Source organism: Callospermophilus lateralis, chromosome 4, assembly GCF_048772815.1.
Source record: "Callospermophilus lateralis isolate mCalLat2 chromosome 4, mCalLat2.hap1, whole genome shotgun sequence".
NCBI classification, from domain to species: domain Eukaryota; kingdom Metazoa; phylum Chordata; class Mammalia; order Rodentia; family Sciuridae; genus Callospermophilus; species Callospermophilus lateralis.
This window is the reverse complement of record NC_135308.1, coordinates 51,209,305-51,232,225: the sequence shown is the minus strand read 5'-3', so window position 1 is coordinate 51,232,225 and position 22,921 is coordinate 51,209,305. Positions and strand designations below refer to the sequence as shown.

Genomic DNA, 22,921 nt, shown 5'->3' with positions numbered 1-22,921 from the left:
TCAGAAATATGAAAGAAGTAGACTATGGGGGATTTAAAAAAGGTAGGGGTAAAATTGGAGCAGTAAACCTTATTGTTCCTGCAAAGACAGGATAGATTCAGTGAGGTAACTGGATAAGCCAAGTCAAAAAATCATTTTACCAAAAAAAAAAAAATCATTTTACCAAGACAAGCTTCTTTAAAACTCAATTCTGAGACATAGTTCCAAGTCAAAACAATCCAAAACTTCATTCCATGTTCAGACTCACTTATAGACATATTCAAGAAGGAAAAAAAATCATATGAATACTCACACCTTTTCTAACTCTCAAGAATTTTTTAGCATCATTGTCTTCCATGTGGATGTGACAGGTCCTAGTGATTTATCCTTCCCTGTGCTTCCTCCACCCCACGCCAACTCGGGCCAGGTTCTAAATTTGAGTCTCCTGAATAATTTATTTTCCAGAAGCTTAGTCATTGTATTCTCTTTGCTTTGTAATTTTGGTTTCAATATCCCTTACCTTTTTTTATAAAGAGGACATATTCTTGTAAAGCCCAATGCTTACAGAAAAGCCATAATGAAATAAAGAATAGTGTGAGAGCTATTTAGAATGTAACCAAAACTATGTGCTAGTAAAATTTACTTCAAGGCCTGATAACCTGGATCATAAATCTATATTCTCTATTAATGTACTGCATAATAACTTTCCCTATTTTCTCCTTTTGATAATCAAAAGGAGATATGACTTCTTCTATTTTCAAAATCTCTCAGTGAACAGAGACTTTCATGCATCTTGAAAACCTTTACCAAATGTGTCATAAATTTTGTATTTTGAAAAAGAAAACAGTTTCAAGATATTTTATCCTTTTCTTTGACTTTCAACATAGTAAAAAGTCTACAAATGTTCAAGCATATTGTTTCATGATTCCCTGGCAATCAAATATAGTACATATGCAAGACAACTTACCTATAAGCGAGTTATTATGAATGTAAAGAAGAGAGAACATAAGCAAATGTTTATAAGAAAAATAGGAAGGTGGAGAGGTAATATCTTTCAAATCTATCATGTTCTACTTTTTCTACTTCAAAGCCATTGGCAATAAGCACTTCAGGGTCTCATGCATTGTATTCCAGGGCTTCTGAAATAAGACATGAATAGTTTTCAAAGACCCCTGTAAGTATAAATGAAAGCCAATGGCTGCATTGACTAAATGATAACTTAGAGATATAGCCATGGTAAAAACTGTTTGAATTGAAGATTTGAATTTTTCCATAAAATTTTTTTTTCTTGTCACCTGTTCCCATAGTTCTTGTTATTTCAATCAAAACTTTTATGGTTTACCATATAGCAGTAAGCAAATGATGTTCTTATTGAAAAAGCCCTGATAATGAATGCAAACTTTCAGTTTCTTCATATGATGAACAAAGATGCTTTGTGGTTTTATTGTTTATCAAATTACAAATAAAGAAAGTAGAAAATGAAACTATCCCAAAGTGGAAGTCATTTCTTTCTGCTTACGTGATAAGCTGTAGTCACTGGCTCTAACAATGACTATAAAAAATAGATGTTCTGAAACTTCTTAGAGGCTGAGGAGGATCAGTGGAGTAGACCTCAAGAATGGCACATGATAAAGTATCACTTATGGAAGATTCTTGGAAAATCCTTGAAGAGTACCATATAGATGAAGATCTGGGCTTCGCTCTGCCAAATCCACTGGTAAGAGAGGGTGGTGAAATAAGGGGAAATATCATAATTGGAGGCAGAGTTTGAATAACTGTGTCTCTCTGTTCTTCAAATTTTCTTCCTAGAAACTCAGTCATATATGTAGTTCTTATTTACCTAATAGAAATTAAGAATGATTAAATAAAGAAACCATGGGAGGTATTTTACCTTTACAAAAGGACTATACTATAGATACCCAAAGTTGACTGATTACAATCGTTTTTTCTGAGGGTATTCTGAAAAGGCCAAAGTTATTAATGTCCATGAGTCATGCAGAAGCCCCTTTTTCTAGTGCTATCTGTCAAACTGGTCAAAGTTTGTGCTCTTGATTTGATTTGGTTTATGAAATGATACATCAAGTAACTTTCGTCTTGTATGAATAATGGTTACTGTTTACTAAGAATGAGATAAAAATGAGTATGAAATACCTTAAAAATTGTATTTTGCAAGTTTTAGCTATAAAGCACAATGCATATGGAGAAAAATGCTTGCTTCAAAATTACATGTCCCTAAGTTGTATTCTAAAGAATGCCACGTATATCAATTTATCATTAATATTTTAATTATCACACATTTAGAGACAGAGGGCAAGATAGTCATACAGAGGTGCCCAGCACTCACCTCTTTCACAAAGAAGCACCAGCATAACAAATAAAAGCTGAATTTTGAGGTGAGTGATTTTGGAACCCAGCAAGGTAGAGACAAGAACCCTGTAACATACAGTCTTGGGAGAGTGGAGAGTATGGTATAAAGCTCACCGAAAATGCGACCCAGGTCAAGGAAAGGGGTAAAGTCCCAGCAGACCTCTGTGGCCATCAGCAAAGGCAACCTTGCCATCGACATTGGCAACCTTAGCGTCATAGGGGACAAGCTTGGAGCCCAGTTAAAGGGACTTTCTGGAGCGTGCATGATAGCTTGGCTCCAGAGAAGGAATTAGCACTGTCTCCCCGCACAAACCCCAGATCCCAGGATTCTGCAGGCGGGTCCCACATTGAGGGCGGAGCTATGCTGCCTTTTCTGCTGCTTACGGGATCAGGTTAATTAGCTAAGCAGTGTAATAGGCCCAAACAGCTTCCCTAATGGTTCCAACCTCTGCCTAATCCTCCCAAGTTTCACAGTCAGTCCAGTTGCCCACAATCACGCTCAGCGGCTGACACAGCCGCAAGCTTCTGAAATAACTGCCCAAGCAGCCGCCCTACCCGACCCAGGAGCGCAGCAGCTGAGCCACCGCTAGAAGTGGGCGTGTTGGGGGCGGAGCCACAGCGCGGTCCCTCTGTCTGAGGAGCCTGGCGGGGAAGCAGCTGCATCGCTCCGCAGGTCGGGCATTGGAATCAGCTGCAGTCTCGCCTCCTTGATCTGGCCTGGGTCCAGGCTTCAAGCCCCGGCGGCGGCGGTGGACTCTCCCAGTCGCCCAAGCCGCTGTTGGGTCCCAGGGTGCGCCGTTGCTGCTGTGGAAACTCCATTGTGCTCTGTTTCCAGCGCCACCACTTTCACTGCCAGAGTGACCACATCTACAATTGTGTGCAACTTATGAACCCTGACACTTCCCCTCCCGCCCCCCGTGGCTCCTGGAGACCTCAGGGCTTTCACACACACTGCGCCCAAACACATGGATGTAGCTGAAGAATCTCTGTGAATTTTATTTATATCGGTTATTTTGCTTTACAGTTCACTTACAGTCTTAACTTGGTTTTTAAGTTCGAAGCCTTACCCGTGTGGAATAAAGTTAAGCCATTTGTCTTCAGTCACCACAGTCCATTACTGATGACCCAAAAGGCACACCTTGAAGCAACCTGAATGAGGCATTAGGGCAGTGCTAAGAGCCACAGCCAAGTAATATGATACATGGCATTTTTGGTTGAAAGGTGATGCCAACAAGCCATTGAGATGATATGATTATGTTAAGATTTGCATTCATATGGATATTGGACTCCTGCTGTCCACCTTGGCCTGCTATGGGACTCCTGGAGAGTTCCCATTGGTTGGGGAAGTGTGGTAGGGGGGAAGTGTGGTAGGAGGGAATTGCGGAGGAGGAACGGGTTCTGGGAGAACACAGTGTGGGCAATCAGGAATCTTCCCAGAGGCCTAGGGAGCATTGTTGGCAGTTTCAAAAAAATAAAGTTTGTTCCTGCTTGAGTGGCTCGTGATTTTGTGCCCAGCTAGACTGCGGCAGGGCAGGGTATACAGGGAGTTGTTCAGACATCTGCCTGTGCCTCACTTCAGGATTTTGCCTAGGTCTTACTTTTGTGTGTTTCCCTTTGGGATTTGTTTGCGGTTTAGGGGGGTATTAGGAATTGAATTCAGAGGTGCTTAGCCACTGAGCCACATCTCTAGGTGCCGTTCTGCACCTGGCTGTATATTTCCCTTTGATATGTGATAAAAAAATATGATCAGATCAAGAAGACACTTTTATTTGAATTTCATTTGTATTTGTTGGGCAAAAATCAAGCTTATAGTGGAACCAAAGTAGGCAATTTACATGCATGCAGTAGTCCACCCTCTACGTTTTTGCTTTCGTTTGCTTCAGTGACCTGCAGTCAACCATAGTCTAAAATTAAAATGGAAAACGCCAAAAGTAAACAATTTATGAGCATTAAATTGCTCACTGTTTTGAGTCTTATAATGAAACTTCACACCACTCCATTCCATCCCTCCCAGGACATGAGTCATCTCTTTTTACAGTGTATTCATGCTATAAACTCACCTACCTGTTAGTAACTCAGTAGTGCCCAGGTTATCAGATGAACTGTCAAAGTTTTGCAGTGCTTGTATTCAAGCAACCCTTATTTTTCTTACTAATAACCCCAAAGCACAAGAGTAGTGACGTCTCTTGACAATTTAGATATTCCAAAGAGGAGTTTAATGTGCTTCCATAAAGTGAAAAGGTGAAAAGTTCTTGATTTAATAAAGAAAAAAATTTGCAGTGTTGTTAAGCTCTATGGTAAGAACAAATGTATCAGTGAAATTGTGAAGAAACTATTCAAGTTGTTTTTCACACCTAAAATTGCAAAAGTTAGAACCAAAGAGCATAGTAAGTGCTTACTTCAAATGAAAAAGGTATTAATTTTATCATAGGATGTAGGTACAGGGAAAACACATAGTGGTTAAGCACTATTTGCAGTTTTAGGCATCAACTGGGAGCCTTGAAACATTTGTTAGAAGCATAAGAGACTTTATCCTATACAGTTTCTTCTATATTTCCAGGTGTATTCCAGTTCTTGAAAAACATATAAATTTAAAATAATTTGCACATTATAATCCTTGTCATCAAATATTAAGACATAAAAAGACTATGGATTCTGAAATTGGAAATATATATGTCTGAATTACAATTGTGTGTGTTTGTGTATCACAAGTTATGTAAACTGAGGCCAGGTTATTTTTATTTATGACATAGAGACAACTTTGGGGGCAATTACAAGAATTAAATGAGAAATACATATGATATTAGTGAGCAGAAAGCCCAATCCACTAATGAGATTTTCTTCTGTTCAAAGAACTTAAAATCTAGCTGAAATGGAAAAAAATACAAAACACAAGATTACTTAATAATAACATGTAAGGTATACTCCATAGGATTTATAATGAAGAAGATTGATGTTGAATGGTATATGAAGGAAGGTTTTAGAGCATCTGTTGGGTTGAATTTTGGAAAGGATGCAAAATGAAAGTGCTTAAAGAGAGAAGAGGTGGAAAACAGAGAAGGGCTTGATCCCTGTTTGTCAGGTGGCAAAGCACAGGCTGGTGTTTTCAGACAAGTATGGGTTTGTTGGGGCAATGATGCACAAAATGTACTTAGAAGCAAGGGGAGTCATCCTCAGGAAACCAACACTATTTTACAGTAACTTCCACTAGCAAATCAAAGTCCTATTTTTTCTTTCAAGGAGGAGCTACCTCATGATTATGATGCCTGGATTTTCATTGCTAAAAATCTTCCTGAACTGATTGAGAATGGCCAACTTCGAGCAGAAGTTGAGAAGGTTTGAAATATATATTACATTTGTCTTCTTGTATGGTTGCTTAACACTTTTAAGTTGATTTCTAAGCCTAAATTAGAAATTGGGTCAAGAGTGAATTGGGTCAAGTATCTCCATTTGTTCTCAGATACCACTGTTCAGTATTGATGAGCTCCAAGGACATAAGTCACAGCGACTCGCACATTTGGTTCTGGGATACATTACCATGGCATACGTGTGGGATCGAGGTGATGGAGATGTCCGAAAGGTATGGAGATTTTCTGATATTTCTTATGCAACATGAGTGAAAATGAAATCCAATTGATATTTAATGTAAACAATCCCAGTGTCTGGTTATAGATTCCAGAGCATTTGCCTATCATGGGTGAGGTCCTGAGTTTGATCACCTGTACCACAAAAAAAAAAAAAAAAAGAAAGAAAGAAAAAGAAAAAAGAAAGAAAAGAAAAAGAAAAAAGAAAGAAAAGAAAAGGAAGAAAGAAAGAAAAAAAAAGAAGAAAAATTTTCAAAAAATACTATAACTGTACTTTTAAAGTTGATCGAACAAAAAGAAAAGAACAGTTTACTGATTTAGCATATCAACTGTTAGGATTATACTTGCCTTTTTCTTGTATAACACAGTTGCTCCATCCTATCCATACAAATATGCATTTGACTTCTTTAATTTAATTATATTGTGAACACTTTTTAGTTACTACACGATCATCCTATTTGTTTGGAATAATTGTACAACTGTTCATTGAGTTACTGAACTTTTGCTTACTTACTAAATCTTCTATTGATAACTTTTCAAAAACATTTCATTATAAACAGGGCATGGTCACACGTGCCTGTAATCCCTGCAGTTCTGGAAGTTGAGGCAGGAGGATGCAGTGTTCAAAGCCAGCCTCAGCAACTTTGACAGGACCTCTGCAACTCAGTGAGACCCTGTCTCTAATAAAATACAAAAAAGGGCTGGGGATGTAGCTCAGCAGTTAAGTGCCCCTAATTTTAATTTCTGGTAACAAAATAGAAAAAAAAAATCAGTATTATATATGACACTACAATAAATGTCTTTGAATGGCTCTTCATGGTTAATGTGTAAGTGCTTCCATCTATCAACATAGAAGAGTATCTCGGCTTCGTTCAACTCTTATCAACATAAAACAACCTTAATTTTAAATCATCTTGTATATATATTTATAGGTATGCATTCATGTGTCAGTCATAGCCTTACTATTAAAATAAAAATAGCAGTGATGATCACATTGTAAATTAGGCTCATATTCGGTATCTGTCCTGTAATGCTGCTAAAATCCTTGCCTTCCCATCTCTTGTAGTGGTCCCAGATTCAGCCAGTGCAAACACCAGGGTTTCCAGTTAAATTTGAATTTCATATATTCAATTATTTAGTGTATGTGTGTGTCCTGAAAAATGCAAATTTGTTGGACATCCTATATTTTATTTGGCAGCCACAATTTTATCAAACCAATACTTGAACTTTATTTATTTGGGGGGAGGTTACCCGGTATTGAGCCCAGAAGCACTCAACCACTGATCCACATCCCCAGCCCAATTTTTGGTACTTTATTTAGAGACAAGGTCTTACTGAGTTGCTTAGCACCTTGGCCATTTCTGAAGCTTGCTTTGAACTCTATATCCTCCTGTCTTAGCCTCTGGAGCCCTTGGGATTACAGGTGTGCCCAACCCCACCCAGCTCTGAATTTAAAAATAAACTGGATTCAAAGGGCGTCTTCTACCACTTAGTGAACACTTTCCTTTTTCAGCAAAGCTAATTAGTGTTTTATTTAGTTATTTTTCTTATCACACTGTGCTTAAAGGCAGGTGATTACATATGGTCCACCTATGTGATGAGTCATTTCTGACACATAGGGATAGAAGTTGTTGTTCTGCATGATCCTGGGAACAACTCATGCTAATCATTAAACTATTATATCCAGATTGGGATGATGCCAAACAGACTAAAACTGGTTTTAGTTTTATAATCTAACTTAAAATTTCTTTAAGTGAAATATCTCATTAGATTTGCTAGAAATATGTGTGTCTGTACTGAAAATCAGTCTATGCTAGTTGCCCTGAGCAGAAGTCCAGAGGACTTAAATAGTAGTTGGTGTCACCACTAATGCTCAGAAGACATAACAACAAGGCAAGAGGAAAAACACTGACCAAGAATGTGGAGACCAGAAGGCATATAGTGTAATTGAAAAATAATAAATGTATCAGACTTTAGGTCAGAATTAAGAAAGAAAAGATGAAAGTGTATTTTTAATTTATCATGGTTTCATAGTCTTATCATTCTGAAAATAATCTCAAGAGGTAGTAGTACTGTAAAACCAATAAAAACATGTTTCAGTGGGGCAGTTATTAAGAAAGAAAAAGTTAATGAACAAAATGTATATCAATATAAATCACATTTTGCTTGAGAATTGGCAAGAAGTTATCATCTGAGTTTCATAGCAGCTTGTATCTGTAATAAAGACATGTTTGAGCACTTTATTTCCTTTTTCCAGATCAGTTCTAGTTAATTATTCAACTAAACATCACCCTTTTTACCCCTCTGATCATTCTCTAAATCAGAGAGGGAGAAAATTATTTCCTTTTGAAAAATGTAACTATTTTGCCAGTTACAATGTTTCAGTCTTTAGAAGCTCAAGCTCTTCAACATAAAGTATACATCCCAGTGTGATTTGATGACCAGTGATTTTGTCCTAACATTCTGTTCTCCTGGTTAAAGCCCTCAAAAGTCATTAAGCTAATGGAGAGTGACTTGGGTTATAACTCCTGTGGTTTTCACAAAACTGTGGCCTATGACTTATCATCATACCATCTCTATCCACTACCCCAGGCAGGCCATAATCCCTGCTCTTCCCCTCCTTAGATATACACATATATCAGCCAAAGGCTGTTGATGACAATGATTATCCCAATTACTACATGGGACAGTACAATTATAAGCTAGGTGATAGTAGATGATGAAGTCAGGCAGATAAAGGATAAAATGTTAGTTTCATGGCTAAGGGAGTTATTGGAGAACTTGGCCTGGAAAGGAGGAAGCAGTGAATGGCTGTAAGAGCTCTCAGAATCAGCTTGCCTACTTAGTCATCTAGTTAGGCAGCATTAGACAACTGCAGAATCACCCTGTGTGGGCAGAAGCCTTTTATTCTGTGACTGATTGCAGAACAGATTTTACAAGCAGCAGGTTCAGAAAATGAAGAGTTGAGGAGAAAAAAGGGGCTGAGCTGTGTTTTCACTTCCAAACTCAGCAATTCGATGAGCCTCTATACTTCCTCTAAGGAAGAGAGAATGAAAGAGTTTAGCCAAAAGTGCCATCTCAGTTGATGTAGTTATCTACAGTGAAATACAAAGCCAGGGTAAAGGAGCTCCCTTCTTCCAGGACAATTAAATCTGAAAGACTTACTAAGCACCAAGGTCCTATGGTGAATCTTTCACGGGGGGTGGGGCGGGGGTGGGGTGGGGGGGTGTAGTGTCCAGGAGAATTTCCTTCTGCATTGAGCTTCAAGAGTAGCAAACTGCACTTCTATTGTCTCATATCCAAAAGTCTTAATTACAAAGACTTTGAGTATCTTTGACATGATCAATTTTATATTTCTATTGCTGATGAATAATGTGGTGTCTTGCATAGAAAAATTACTTAATAATTATTCATGGGATAAATGGATGAGTGAAGGAGGGAAACTAGCTCCCAAGGCCCCTGGGAAGTAAAAGACACAGGCTTTGTACTCTGTTTTTTTTCTTCCTTAGAGCCAAATTATGCCCACCCAAATTCAAAACATGAATGTTTAACAATTACCAGAGTTAAGTAATGAAATGTGGTTTCAAATGCCATTATACAAAAAGCAGTCAAGGTTTTGGTACCCAGAAAGCAGCAAAAAAAAGTAACACACTTAAATTATTCAAACTAAGTATTGTGTTTTAATTAGGTCTTGCCAAGCAATATTGCTATTCCTTACTGCAAACTCTCTGAGAAGCTGGGACTGCCTCCTATTCTGTGTTATGCAGATTGCGTCTTGGCAAATTGGAAGAAAAAGGATCCCAGTGGGTATGTAAACTGTGATTATAACAGATGAATTGGAATGTATGTTATTTAAATCAAGATGTAGTTATTTATTGGTTTAATTTTTGACAGTACAGTTTCTCTGGTATTGTCTATTGTTTCTTGGACTATTGTGTCTGAAACTACAAATGTACAAAAGTGAGAGAGTGCTGTGTATTTAACATATAGTAAAATACATAGAGATTCTAAATGTTCAATTTGAATTTGCCTTTTGTATACAGGTATGCATGTAACCACGTCCCCAAACAAGCTTACAAGCCACAGAGTACTTCTGTGACCTCCGAAAAGTTCTTTGTGTCTCTTTTTATTCAATTCCCTTCTCTGTTCCAGGCAAATACATTCTAATTTGTCTTATCAGGAATTAGTTTGTTTTTCATTGCATTTTGTATCAATGAAACCCTAGAGTATATATGCTTTGGTGCCTGAGTTCCTTGGATTAACACATTTTTGAGATTTTACCAATCTATTTTTAATTAATTAATTTACTTACCTTTTTTGTTAATATATTATGATTAATACAAAACACTAACACTCATTAAACCATATTCTACATGCACATACCACACTTTGATCAATCTCCTTCCACAGAACATCCATTTTCCTCCATTCTTCCCTCCTCTTGATTCCTTTGCTCTACTCTGATAATCTCCCTTCTATTATTAATTGTTATTTTTATTATTATCATCATAATTTGAATTAATTTTTAAGTAGTAAGTTGCATGTAAGAGTTTCCAGCAGGAAAGCAGCAGTGTCTGCTTCTCAGAAAAGACTGCACAGAATTGAGGCCACTCCTATCCCTCAGTGATGGGATTTGCTCCAACAAAGACCTGTGGCCATGGGTGTATACAGGAAGGAGTGTTCTACAGGTTGCTGTACCACCAAATGAAAAGATTTGATCTAGAAATTATCTTAACAGTAATAATGAGTTTTTACTATGTGTTCCTCGCATATTTAATTTTTAAATTTGTTTTATAAATTAGATATTTCCAATGCAATCTTGAAAGATACAAAAAATAAAAAACCAGTTTTTCTTTTTTACCTATGTCTTACCTCAGTTTGATCAATAGTATTCAATCTGATAATAGTAACTCAAAACCATTTGATTTCAATTACCTTTCTTTCTCTATTCCAATTGGTTCATGGCTTCCGGATTGATTCTACCAGGCCTATGACCTATGAGTAAGTATTCCAAGAACTATTTTTTATTCAAAGTGAATGTTGATTATCAAAGTATTACAAATACGTTTTTTAAATAGTTGATTGAATTCAGGCAAAAATAATTTAGGTTATTATTAAAAGAGCAAATAATCCCATTCCTTAAAACTATATATATGATTTTAATATGACCATGTCTATTTAATATTATAGGTAGAGACACTTACAAAAATACAACTTGATATGAATTATGGAATTTATATGCCTACATACAAAATGAACATACATCTATGTATCTGTGATGTAATGACCTCTCTGGGAAGAACTAGTTAACAATGTCAATAAGTAGTTATAAAGAAACCTGTTTTTGTTTGCTTGATTTTGCTTTTTACCAGTCCTTATTACTTTTGACCTATGTACTCCACATAGCCAAGAGCTGGAGAAACTAAGGTGTAAGCTTTTCCTCGTGAAGCTAGACTAATGGAAAGGAAAGGCAACTTATGAAAATTGTATAATGTTGCATGATTAATAGAAGGGACAAGAAGATAAACTGCTAGGAGGTCTAATCAATTATCTAATTATATAACATATTTAAAGGGAAGAATCCATGAGGCAATTTATTTGAAGTGAGTCCAGAAGACAGGAAAGATGGCAGTCTATATAGCAGAGGACATAGCAAGTGTGAAGACTTGGAACTGACAGAAGTCTTGGTGCATTATCAATGCTGAAGGCTAGCTGGTGTCACTGTAGACAATGATGAAGATAACAGTAGGAGAAAAGGATGAAGAAATAAATTTATAAAAAGAAGGAGAAAAGGATGAAGAAATAAATTTATAAAAAGATTATCACTTATCTTGCCCAGGGACATACAGCAAGCAAATATGCTACAGGGGTGGTCTGACCTCAGAAACCAGAATTCTAACTACCACAACACTCACAGATACACAGACATTGAAACCATTTTTGTACCAATGCCAAGACTTCAACAGAAAAGAAAAAAAGGGTCTAACCAAGTTTTTGAATTTCTTGGTCAATTCCTTTATATCAAATAAGCCACTGATAAATTGAGTGAGGTTCACAGAAAAAAAAATTAATATATTTATTTAAACAAAAGATTACTCCTTCAAACTCTACCACAGATTTCTCTTAAAACCTTGAGTATCTATATCTATTTAATGGAATAGTAGAAACAGACATATTTGTGGACTTTCTAGTTCTAATTCTAGAACAAAATTCCAAGTCCCAGTATAATTTTACATATTATTTATTACTAATTGTATGATCTTAGATAGTGTGCCTAATATAGCTCTCTCTCTCTGTATGTGTGTGTGTGTGTGTGTGTGTGTGTGTGGAGTTGTTGATTTAACATGTTTGCAAACTATAAGTTATACTAAAATATACTGTGATTTTGCTAAATTCTTGCCTATTTTACCTGATTTTTTTAGCAACATGGACATTTTGTTCTCATTTCCTGGTGAGGACTGCAGTAAAGGATTCTTCCTGGTTTCTCTGTTGGTGGAAATAGCAGCTTCTCCTGCAATCAAAGTATGTCCACTTACTTTTGAAATTTTTATGTCAATTCATAACAGAGTAATTCCTTAGTAACTGAATTATAGTAGCATGAATTGACTTTGTGTTGGTTAAATACAATATAAGATCACTTAATTGGGGGTAATGGATTATCTTATAAAAAATATTTTATTTGCTTTTGCGTATCATCTAAAATATAAAACTAGGGGTCATATATTTAGAATCAAATTTGAAAATCCTGTAAGCAATAAAAATTTTCAATGCAATTTGTCATTAATAATACATAATGACATAATCCAATTGTTTTGACTTTTAAAAATATAAATGAAGAAATAAATTTAATTTGTGGGTTAAGCTGAGGGAATTTTATATCAGTGTTTAGTGGTAGGAGATCTTACATGTTTGTCTTTTATTTTTATTTTTTAAGGCAATTCCCATTATACTCAGTGCCGTGAAACAGCAGGACCAGGATACTTTGCAAAAGGCACTCCCTGATGTGGTTTTTTCTCTGAAAGAAGCCCTAAGAGTGTTTCAGGAAATTCATGGCAAGTACTGTACACATTACAACATTCTAAGAACAGTCAGATGTTTCTGATTGTCTGAAGGGTACAATCGGTTAGGAAATGAAAGTAAAAAACAGCTGTCAGTGAGCGTGGCTTCACTTGTTATATTTATCTCATTAAATAATTCCACTTTCCATATGGTAGATTTTATTATCTCCATTTTACAGATAAGGAAATATAAATTCAAAGACTTAAAACACTTAAGGATACACAGGTAGTAACTAGTAAAGCCATAATTTCATACCAGATCTCTTTAATTCTGAAGAGTTTTTTGCTTGCTTCTAATAATTACGAAGACATTTGCTAAATGGGAAGGAAATTTTAAATTCTGAAAAAAAATCTTAGCTTCTGCTTGATAAGAGCTCTCTGCTAATTCTGCTTCTTCACAAGTTCACTGAGAAGCAACAGAGAAAAGCCATTGAGCTCAAAAGTTGTTGCAAAATTAACAGCTAGAAAAGCTACAAAAAACAAACAAACAACAACAACAACAAAAAGGTTTGCAAAAGAGCATCTGCCCTACCAGGTAACAGATTTAACAAATATGTGAGTATTTATCACTGGGCTTCAAGCTACTGCTGATTGCTCCTTGGCAAAGGAGACACATTTTCAGATCAAATGTTAGTAAGTTTTGGGGAGGGAGACCTAGGGATATATATAGTCCATTGGGCTGCTGTGTTTGTTTGTTTTGTTTTGTTTAAAATTTTTTGTCCCCTCACTCTTCTGGGGGCCTAGTACATGTTAAGCAAGTGCTGTACCACTAAGTCATATCTCCAGCCCGGGTTTATTTCTTGCAAGCAGTTTATCTGTGCGTCGTAAGAATATAAAGTAGTACTAAAGAAATGTTGACAGTTTAACTGACCTGAGGATGTAGAGTAAGAAGGTGGGTGGCTTCTTAAACAAGCAATGTAGCAGTCTGACAGTGGACCCCATTCCATGGACATGGGTGATGAGCCTGGCACCTCCACAATTGGTAGGAGAGTGAGAAGGGCTTGTCCACATGGGCTTTGTTCTGCATAGACTGATATAATCCCTTTCCTGAACCCTGTGTTAAAATCCTGTGAGTTATTTACAACACCTTGAACTCCCTGTTTACCTCTAATGAGTCTTAATTAAACATATTCCATCTTTTTACAGAATATGTGGACCCCAAACTATTTTTCAATGTTCTTCGCATATATTTGTCTGGGTATGTAGTCTTATGCTTGAATTTGTTTTATTTCAACAAATATAAAAATACACCAAATACTTATTGATGGTTCCTCACCATTCATGAGGTTTGGATAATAATTATGCTAAAAATGTATTTTGTAGAAAAGAATAGATAGTATTCTCTGTTATTACTGGTCTAGGATTGCCCTAGAAGGGGAATAGGGAAACTTGTCATTTTAAATAGAGTGAATGACCTGGCTAGTGCAAAGGTAAGTTTCTTTTCTGGGAGTATTTATACCAAATTTTCTCAGAATAGCATTATTATTCGCATACATGAAAATTAGGGAGAGATTTTGATAAAGAATCACAAAATCTGTCTTGTCACCTTCTAATACATCTAGAGCAAGATTTTAAATCAGAAAATTGACAATTAATATAAAGTGATTTTTTTTCTTTCCTTCCTGGTCTAGCTGGAAAGGAAACCCCCAGCTGTCAGAGGGTTTGCTGTATGAGGGGGTCTGGGACACCCCAAGAAAATATGCAGGGGGAAGTGCTGCCCAAAGCAGCATATTTCAGAGTCTTGATATCCTTCTGGGCATAGAGCAGATTGCTGGTGGAGGTAAGTGGAAAATGGCAAATAATAATCATCACTTGCAATAATACAACTTGTGTCTTAATATTTATAAAGCTTGTTCCCTTTGGCTTCTCATCTGAGCTTATTGGATGCTTTCAGAAGAATCAGAAAAGTAAGGATTACATGGCCATCATCCCATTTCACAGATGAAGAAGCAAAAACTTAAGAGGATAATGCGACAGGCTTCTTGTTAAACAGCTAGAAAGTGGCAGAGCCAAAACCCAGATCCAATTCATCCTTCTCTCAATCTGGATTTGAATATGTAATTACAGGCTGATAGACTCTGGGGGAGCCAGGATCACATGTTCTGAAAATGTAGGATGAGATTCAGAAAGAAAGTCACCTGCAGATGAAACCCAATTGTGAGCAGAAGTTGGGGAGATGAAGGCCGCAGTGACAGGAGAGGCCTGGCATATCTTGTGTGTAGCCATCTTATGGACCCAGCAGCCCAAACAGGCTTGCACAGGAGTTTAATGAGGAGCTACATTTTTCAGGAGCATTACCACACACCTGTCATCCCAGCTGCTGGGAAGGCTGAGGCAGGAGGATTGCAAGTTCAAATTTTTAGCACTTTAACAAGACCCTCCATCAAAATAAAATAAAATAAAATGAAATCATAGTTCAATGGTAGAGCATTTTTCTGGCATGTATGAGGCACCACACACAGAAAAAAAAAAAGAAAGAAAAAAAGATGAGCCAGTTTTTCATTTGTATTTTTATATGTATTTCTTCTTAGAAAAACTTCTTCCCACTTAAGCTTCTATTTTATATACTAAGAGGAAAGCACTGGGCTAGGTGAAAATGTTTTTTTCTTAATTTAAAATGATCCTTTAAACTCTTTTAAACTCAATGTCATGACCTAACAAGTGTAGATTATTTATACCCTGCCTTGGAAGAACCAAATGCAGTAGAAAAATGATAAAGAAAACACATATGAACATTCTTAGTATGAAAAATAATTTTTGCTCATTTTATTTTCAGAATTAACTGTAGTTTTGCGTAGTTACCATGGGTGGCTGGTAGCAGCCCAATAACTGTTTATCCTCCAAACAGGGTGATCTTAACCTCAGAACTTTTTGCTATAGTTCCTAACAGTGATCTCCCATTTGCTCTGACCTCCCTCAGCCTTCTCCCCTGACTGGGGAAGACTTTGGCCTCCCTGTTACCTTGTCTTTATCTTGTTCCTTTAGGACCTGCTGCTGAGTTCCTCCAGGACATGAGAACATACATGCCACCAGCACATCAGGACTTTCTTCGCTTCTTAGAGACAGGTCCATCAGTGCGTGAATTTGTTGTTTCGAAAGGTGATGCTGGCTTGCAGGAAACTTTTGATCAGTGTGTGGACGCTCTGGTCTCCCTGAGGAGCTACCATTTGCAAATTGTAACAAAATACATTCTGATTCCTGCAAGCCAGAAACCCAGGGAAAATGAAATGGCAGAAGAGCCAACAGGACAAGAAAACAGAGGAACTGGAGGCACTGATATCATGAATTTCCTAAAGACTGTAAGAAACACAACCAAGAAATCCTTTCTGAAGGATCGTTAATGTAACCCCAGCAAGGGTACATTTCACTGAAGCACAGAAATTGACATAGTTTCCTGTCACTGCTCACTGAATCAGACCCATGAATTAATGATAGGTAGTAATTTACTAATGATACACCATAAAAAGATTTCTAAATATTTTTTCTTTTATCTATGGATCTATGTAGGAAAATAACAAAAAAATGATAGTAGAAGGATGCTACAAATAACATTAGAAATATTATAACCTGTTTATCAATGGAATATAACGAAATTCAATAAAGAGAAAATCATGTAAGATCTAACAAATCTTGCTTCATTTTTGTCTACCATTAAATATTGCTCCAGATGAGGTATACTCCACACTATTATCCCTTCAGCAGGGCCAGTGGATTCTGGTACTTTCAAAATGCTAGTGCTTGTTCATAATTACTCACTTATTTGTATTCTCTTTGCACAATAAGCTTCAGGATGCCAGAAACACTCTGTATTATTTATTGGACCTGTGTTCCCTCAGCTCTTAGTAGATACTTAGCAAATAACTACTGAATGAATGAATGTATGAACACATCTATCAGGACATACAAGAAGAGGTCACCTTTGAAATACAGTTTCTTCCTACGTTATTAAGCACTAACACTCTAGCATGAATTTGTTTAATAATGGAATTCTGAAAAGGTAGAGATGGAAAGGAACTTAAAAATCATCTAAGCCAATCTCTGTATTTTAAAGATGACAAAATTGAGGCTCATAAAAGTGAAGTAACTTACTTAGGGTAATAGTTGATATAAATAGGAAGAAATTTTGAGTTTTTGATAAGTCTTATCTTTTTTTTCTTTCTATTTGGAATAGACGAGGTTAGAGGGATCTTATCAGGAAGCAAATGGTCAGCCAGAAATTGGTTGCATAATAAAAGATAGAAGGAAAAACTATTCAATGCCCAGAGTGTGGGATTAGCAAGCACCTTGAATTCATGAAAAGTTCAGCTCTAAGGATAAGGAATATAATTCAGAAATTTCAACGAGTATGCACAACTATGTTTGAAGAAGGAAATGCAGTCACATACTTCTAAAATCAAAATGTCTAAATACCACTTTAACATCATTGCTCAAATACACCATTCCCAGTGAAATCTTGTAGCTTATAGCAAAATTTTACTTGATTGCCTACAAAATAAGCTAAATTTCAATGGTAATCATACTTATTTGGTGAGATACATTTTTCCCCCTTTTTCCCCTGTAAGTGTTTCTGCAATTGACTACACATAATTTTATAGTGGACAAAGTATATGTCTATATATATGATAGTCTGTAGGTCCAAATAACACAAAACCAGATTTTGAATTTTCCTCTAATGAATTTATATCTGCACTGAGAGAGGCACAATGAAATACTTGATATATTTCTAAAGATGTGGCTACTTCACACCCACTGCCCCATAGTCTCTGTTCATCACAGTGAATGTTCTTTTGGGCACTATAGAGGATGTGTCAATGGAGGGCAAAAGGGATATCTTATTACAGGAAAAGGTTTTAGCTAGATGTCATAACTTCTTAGTAACATGGTTCCTGTTTTTCTTAGTCCATTTTCTCTTGCTAATAACACAATACCACAGACTGAGTATGTTAGTCGACTTTCTGTTCCTATGAAAAATTACCTGATAAAATTCAACTTCAAGAAGAAAAAGTTTATTTTAGCTAAAGTTTCAGATGAGCTGTGATGAGTGGGCTCCATTGCTTTGGGGCTTGTGGTGAGGCAGAACATCATAGAAAGGAGCACATGGTAGAACAAAACTGCCCAGCTCATAGCAGCCAGGAAGAAAAAATAGACAGAAGAACCAGGGACCCAATATGCCCTTCAAGGGCACATCTCCAGTAACCCCATTTCTTTCCATCAGACCCCACTGCCTAAAGGTGTTTCCACCACCTTTCAATAGCACCAACTGGCTGGCAACCAAGACTTTAGTCCATGAGCATTTAAAAAATGTTGATGGAAATGTAAAATAACACTGGGAAAGTTATAAAGAAAATAAGTTCATTTTGGATCACAGTACTGGTCCAAGATTCAGAACCAGCATCCAGTGATGGCCCTCTGGCTGGCTGAATCTTGAGAGAGCAGAAGAAATGTGCAAGTTCTGGTCTCAATCTCTTTTCATAAGGTTACCAGGGTTCAACCATGGAGATTCCACCCTGATAAACATAAGTTCATCATAACTAACCCTAACCCCCTCCCAGAGCCTCAAAACTACCTACCAGAGTCAGATTGTTTCCATCTTCTCTTTATCTCAAGATGGAAATGTACATTTTTTATGAAATGCTGTACATACTTTAAGGCTTCACAAATTAAAATCAATTACACTGAAAACTGAAGTGGCAGAAGAAGACTAATGTCTTTCACAGAATGTGTACATGAAAGATTTCCAGTGACGAACATATAATTACTACGTACGAACCAAATGATGAAAGAAGTTTTCTGTTTTTGATTACGATGCACCCACCTACTGACAGTGTTAGTGGTGACAGGGTTGATAATTTACTAAAACAGAATCCTGGAGTAAATATGAATACTATTCCTTTGTACAACTTGTAAGATGTGTTTCCTAAAACTATATGTTTTTAACAAAGTACTATAAATGCAATCCTGGAGTTGATTTTGAGGTTAGGTATTATGATGAAGTCAAAAGAGTAAATTTAATGTCAGTGGTTGGAAAAAACTTAGAAAGGAGAAACTGAAGTTGATAGTTTGAAAGAGGAAATGAAAATATATATGGTTTTCACTAATGAGGCTCATTGCATTTGTTGAGCACTGGAAACCAAGATTTCAGAAGAGGGAAATAATACTGGAATTACTTCCTTCTATCTAGTTATTCTAGAAAAACAGTCTGGCAGTACTAGTACACCTATGACCTTATCACCTCCTCCTGTGGATCAAAGTTACCCAGTGAGAAATATTGGATCTTGTAATAGACTGCCATGAGTAATTTTACTTCTGCATTCCTAATCTAGCTATTGGTATATTATGAAGGATCTGGCTGAACAGCAGCAATTTGGGTACAAACTTTTGTTCCAGTGCCCAAAATATTATCTTTAAAAATTAATATAACTTTTACTTCTATTTTTATGAAAAGTGTTGGTGGAAATACACAGTAAACTAGTGGATCCATGTGGATATAGTTTAATGATGGCTTATAGTTTATCCTGGAGGTGGGATTATTTTCTATTAATTATGAAATATACCAAAGCAACTAGATACCAAGAATTAAAACATTGTAGTTTATATAGAAGAGAAATTACAGTGACTTTCTTCTACCTCTTTCATGTTTTCTAATACAGATCCTAGTTTTCATTGGTTATAACTTCATTTAGGTCTATGTGTTAAATAAATAATTTATTATTCCCTTAAAGAGAAATTATTATTTCATTTAATATAACTTTCTGTTTTAGGAAGCATTTCTAAAAGTGAATTTTAATCCATTTCCAAAAATCTGTATTTTAAATGAAGGCAAAAATGCAAAGAAATCTTCAATCCTTACAATGTAATGGTTGAAAAGTAAAATAAGTAAGCAATATAATTTTGCTTTTGAAATATGCCTACAAAATTATTGTATTCATATGTTTGTAATGAGCAGTTTTATAAAAGCCAAAATACAAAAGTGTGTTATGATTGGGCTTTTATTGTTTTTCCTACTTTGCAGACATAAGAGCATTATAAACAAAAGTTATTAGAGTTTGTGAACACATAAATAATTTTAATTACTACAAGTTACATATAAAAATATGTATTTGTTTTATAATTTTGCTTCAGCAAAAGTTTCTGAGAGAATATTTATTTTTTATAAAAATTTATTAATGAAGCACTTTATCCTTGATTTCTTTATTAAATAATTATTTTTTTAAAATTCTAATAAAGTCATCTTTTTAAATACTGCTGTGAACATAAAACTACTGGAGATAACTTCAGGAAAAATCTAGGTGATTTTGGGTTTGGCAACAAGTTTTAAACACAAAACCAAAGTTGGATTTTATTACAATAAAAAAGTTCTTCTCACCAAATGACATTATTGTTAATGGAATGAAAAGACAGAACACATACTGGGAGAAAATATGTATAAAAATATCTCTGGTAAATGACTACTATAAAAAACATAAAAGGATCTCTCAAAATTCAAAACTAAGAAAATGAACAACTTAATTTAAAAAATGGACAAAAGGTTTGTGCAAGACACTTCACTGAGAAAAGACAGATGGTAATTAGGTAAATGCAAAGATGATTAACATCCTATGTCTTAGGAAATCTCAAATTACATTTCTAGATTTCTACACTTCTGGAGCAGCCTTGAAAATCCACAATACTGACAGCACCAAATGCTGGTGAGAATGTGGAGCAACTGGAACACAGTTCATGTCTGGTAGGGAATGCAACATGGGACTGTCACTTGGGAAGACAGGTTAGCAGTGTCTTGCCATGCCACCCAGTAACCACGCTGTCAGTTAAGTCAGAAGGGAAACTGTTTTTATTTTGTCTTGACTTTCAAAAGTGTTGTAAGCAGGGAAAATGAGGAAAGGTAAAGAGCAGAATCACCTGTCTTCTGGTGAAAGCAGCTTTTGAAGAGTATCTGTCTTAGAACTTTTAATTCTCCAAGGGTGTGAGGAGCTTGATTACTCTGATACAACCCACATTTACCTATCTATTCCCATTCGGGTACCACTGCTTTTGCCATTATTCAGTCTCACCTGGAGAACTTTTAGGGAATTCTCTCTCACTTCTATTCCTATGGATTTTTGAATCTCTTTCAATACATGTTACCTTTGCCTTCACAGAGTGATTACTGCTGTATGTGTGTACATATGTGCATGGTATTTCACTTGCTAATTGGTCTATGGGCAGATTGACAGAATTTTCATTTTATATTGTAGAATTTAGCAACATACTTAAAACATTGGTTATTAAACATAAGCACTATAAAAAAGATATGTAAATGCCATGATGAATAATACTAGAGGCATGTTCATGAGCTGAGAGGGTATCAAGTAAGTATGAAGTGATGAGAAAATATCAGAATAGATTTGAAGCAGTGAGAAAGTTATGTGGTTGCTAGGTGGTTATTATAATATCTCAATAGTAAATGGCAAAAGACTTAAAGCCTGACCTTGGATTGGAAAAAGAGAGAAATATTAGAAGCATTAGGACAGCTAGATTGTAAAGACCAGTGTTCTATTGGATGTGGGTCTGCTGGAGAGATGACTCAGGTCTTTATCTGGTCAACTTTGGGCAGTCACACAGGGTCCTACACTTCATTCTCTTCTATCAGGGTCTTACAATTCTCAATATTTTTGAACAAGAGAACTTACATTTTTTATCCATTATTAAGCATCTCAAATTATATTACTGGTTCTTAGAGATACCATTAACTAGTATGGAATGTAAGAATAAGCTAAGTTTTGTTCTTGTTACAAAAACATAAGTGACAACTTTAGCTTAGAACTGACACTAGACAGTGGGATGTCTGCTCAAGGCCTTCAGTCAGTAGCTGCAGATTTTGGCTTTGCCCCTATCTTAATGGAAGACATCTAGTAAAAGTTGAAGTAGTTGAGATATTTCATAAGAAACCTCTATAGAGCATCCAAGTCCATATGTCCAAAGGACAGAAAGACACATGAGTTTAGAAATCTGAAAAAAATCCAGCTGGAAGAACCACACTGTAGTCACCAGGCTAGAGAAGATGGTCCAAGTCATTGAATGAATGAATAAGCACACTCAAGGAGAGGGCACAGAGTAAGCAGAGGGGCAATTCAAATCTTCACTATAAAGGTGACCAATAATCAAGTATAACCAGGAAAAAAGGAGAGAAGATCATGACTTTAAATCAGATTATCAGCGTTTCAGTCTTGGTTTACCACTCATAGAACCATGACACTCAGCTTGATCATAACTGTTCTGAGCTGCAGTGTCCTCAACTAAATAATAGAAATAATAATAGTACCTAACTCACAGGGCTGTTGTGAGAGTAAAATGAAATGCACTATGGAAAACACTTTCCTTAGAACTCAGCGGAGAGAAAAATCAAGGATCATTGGCTGCTATTTACCACTATTATTATTTTACAGCCAATAAAATGAGGAGGAACACATGTAGTGAAAAATGTCAAGGAGAGAAGACAGTTAAAAAAAAAAAAAAGTAGGCAGCAATGTCAGATACCTGAACAGTTCATTAAGGAAAGGACTAGGAAGTCCCCAATTGAATTTAGGAACAAAGAAATAATTAATGAGCTGGAGAAGAATACTCAGTGTACCAGTACTATTTGGGACTTTACTTATCAATTTAGAAACCGAAACTAAGAATATCTGATGGTGTTATCAGTAAAAAGTGAACTAAAAATTTTTAATTGGGAACATGTTTCTTTCATTTTCTAAATATCCCTTGGTCAATTTCCAAAAGGCTCAAATACCCCGTCTCAAAGAGATGAAGCCCTTTTTGTATATCCATACTTTTATGGGAAAGCTGATTATGGAATCCAGGACTCTGAAACTCCTGGCCCTACTGATAAGAGGGGAAGTTTCTGGGCACAGCCACATTTCCTCTTGGTAAATAAGAAAGACACCATGCTTTAAGTAG

General features: G+C 36.1%; 1 protein-coding gene across 1 annotated transcript; it reads left to right on the top strand.

Moving 5' to 3' along the window:
- Positions 1 to 1,516: 1,516 nt before the first annotated feature.
- Ido1 (indoleamine 2,3-dioxygenase 1) lies at positions 1,517 to 16,610 on the top strand. Its single transcript, XM_076853824.1, has 10 exons — positions 1,517 to 1,696; positions 5,587 to 5,682; positions 5,807 to 5,926; positions 9,619 to 9,737; positions 10,917 to 10,931; positions 12,353 to 12,452; positions 12,865 to 12,982; positions 14,135 to 14,186; positions 14,620 to 14,768; positions 15,974 to 16,610. Exons 1-10 carry the CDS (start codon positions 1,598 to 1,600, stop codon positions 16,327 to 16,329), a joined length of 1,224 nt encoding a protein of 407 aa, XP_076709939.1. The 5' UTR covers positions 1,517 to 1,597; the 3' UTR covers positions 16,330 to 16,610.
- Positions 16,611 to 22,921: the final 6,311 nt, after the last annotated feature.

Coding starts and splice junctions, on each gene's coding strand:
- Ido1 (XM_076853824.1), top strand. CDS start 1,598: ATGGCACATGATAAAGTATCACTTATGGAAGATTCTTGGAAAATCCTT. Junction 1,697..5,586: donor TCGCTCTGCCAAATCCACTG/GTAAGAGAGGGT, acceptor TTTTCTTTCAAG/GAGGAGCTACCTCATGATTA. Junction 12,453..12,864: donor CAGCTTCTCCTGCAATCAAA/GTATGTCCACTT, acceptor TTATTTTTTAAG/GCAATTCCCATTATACTCAG.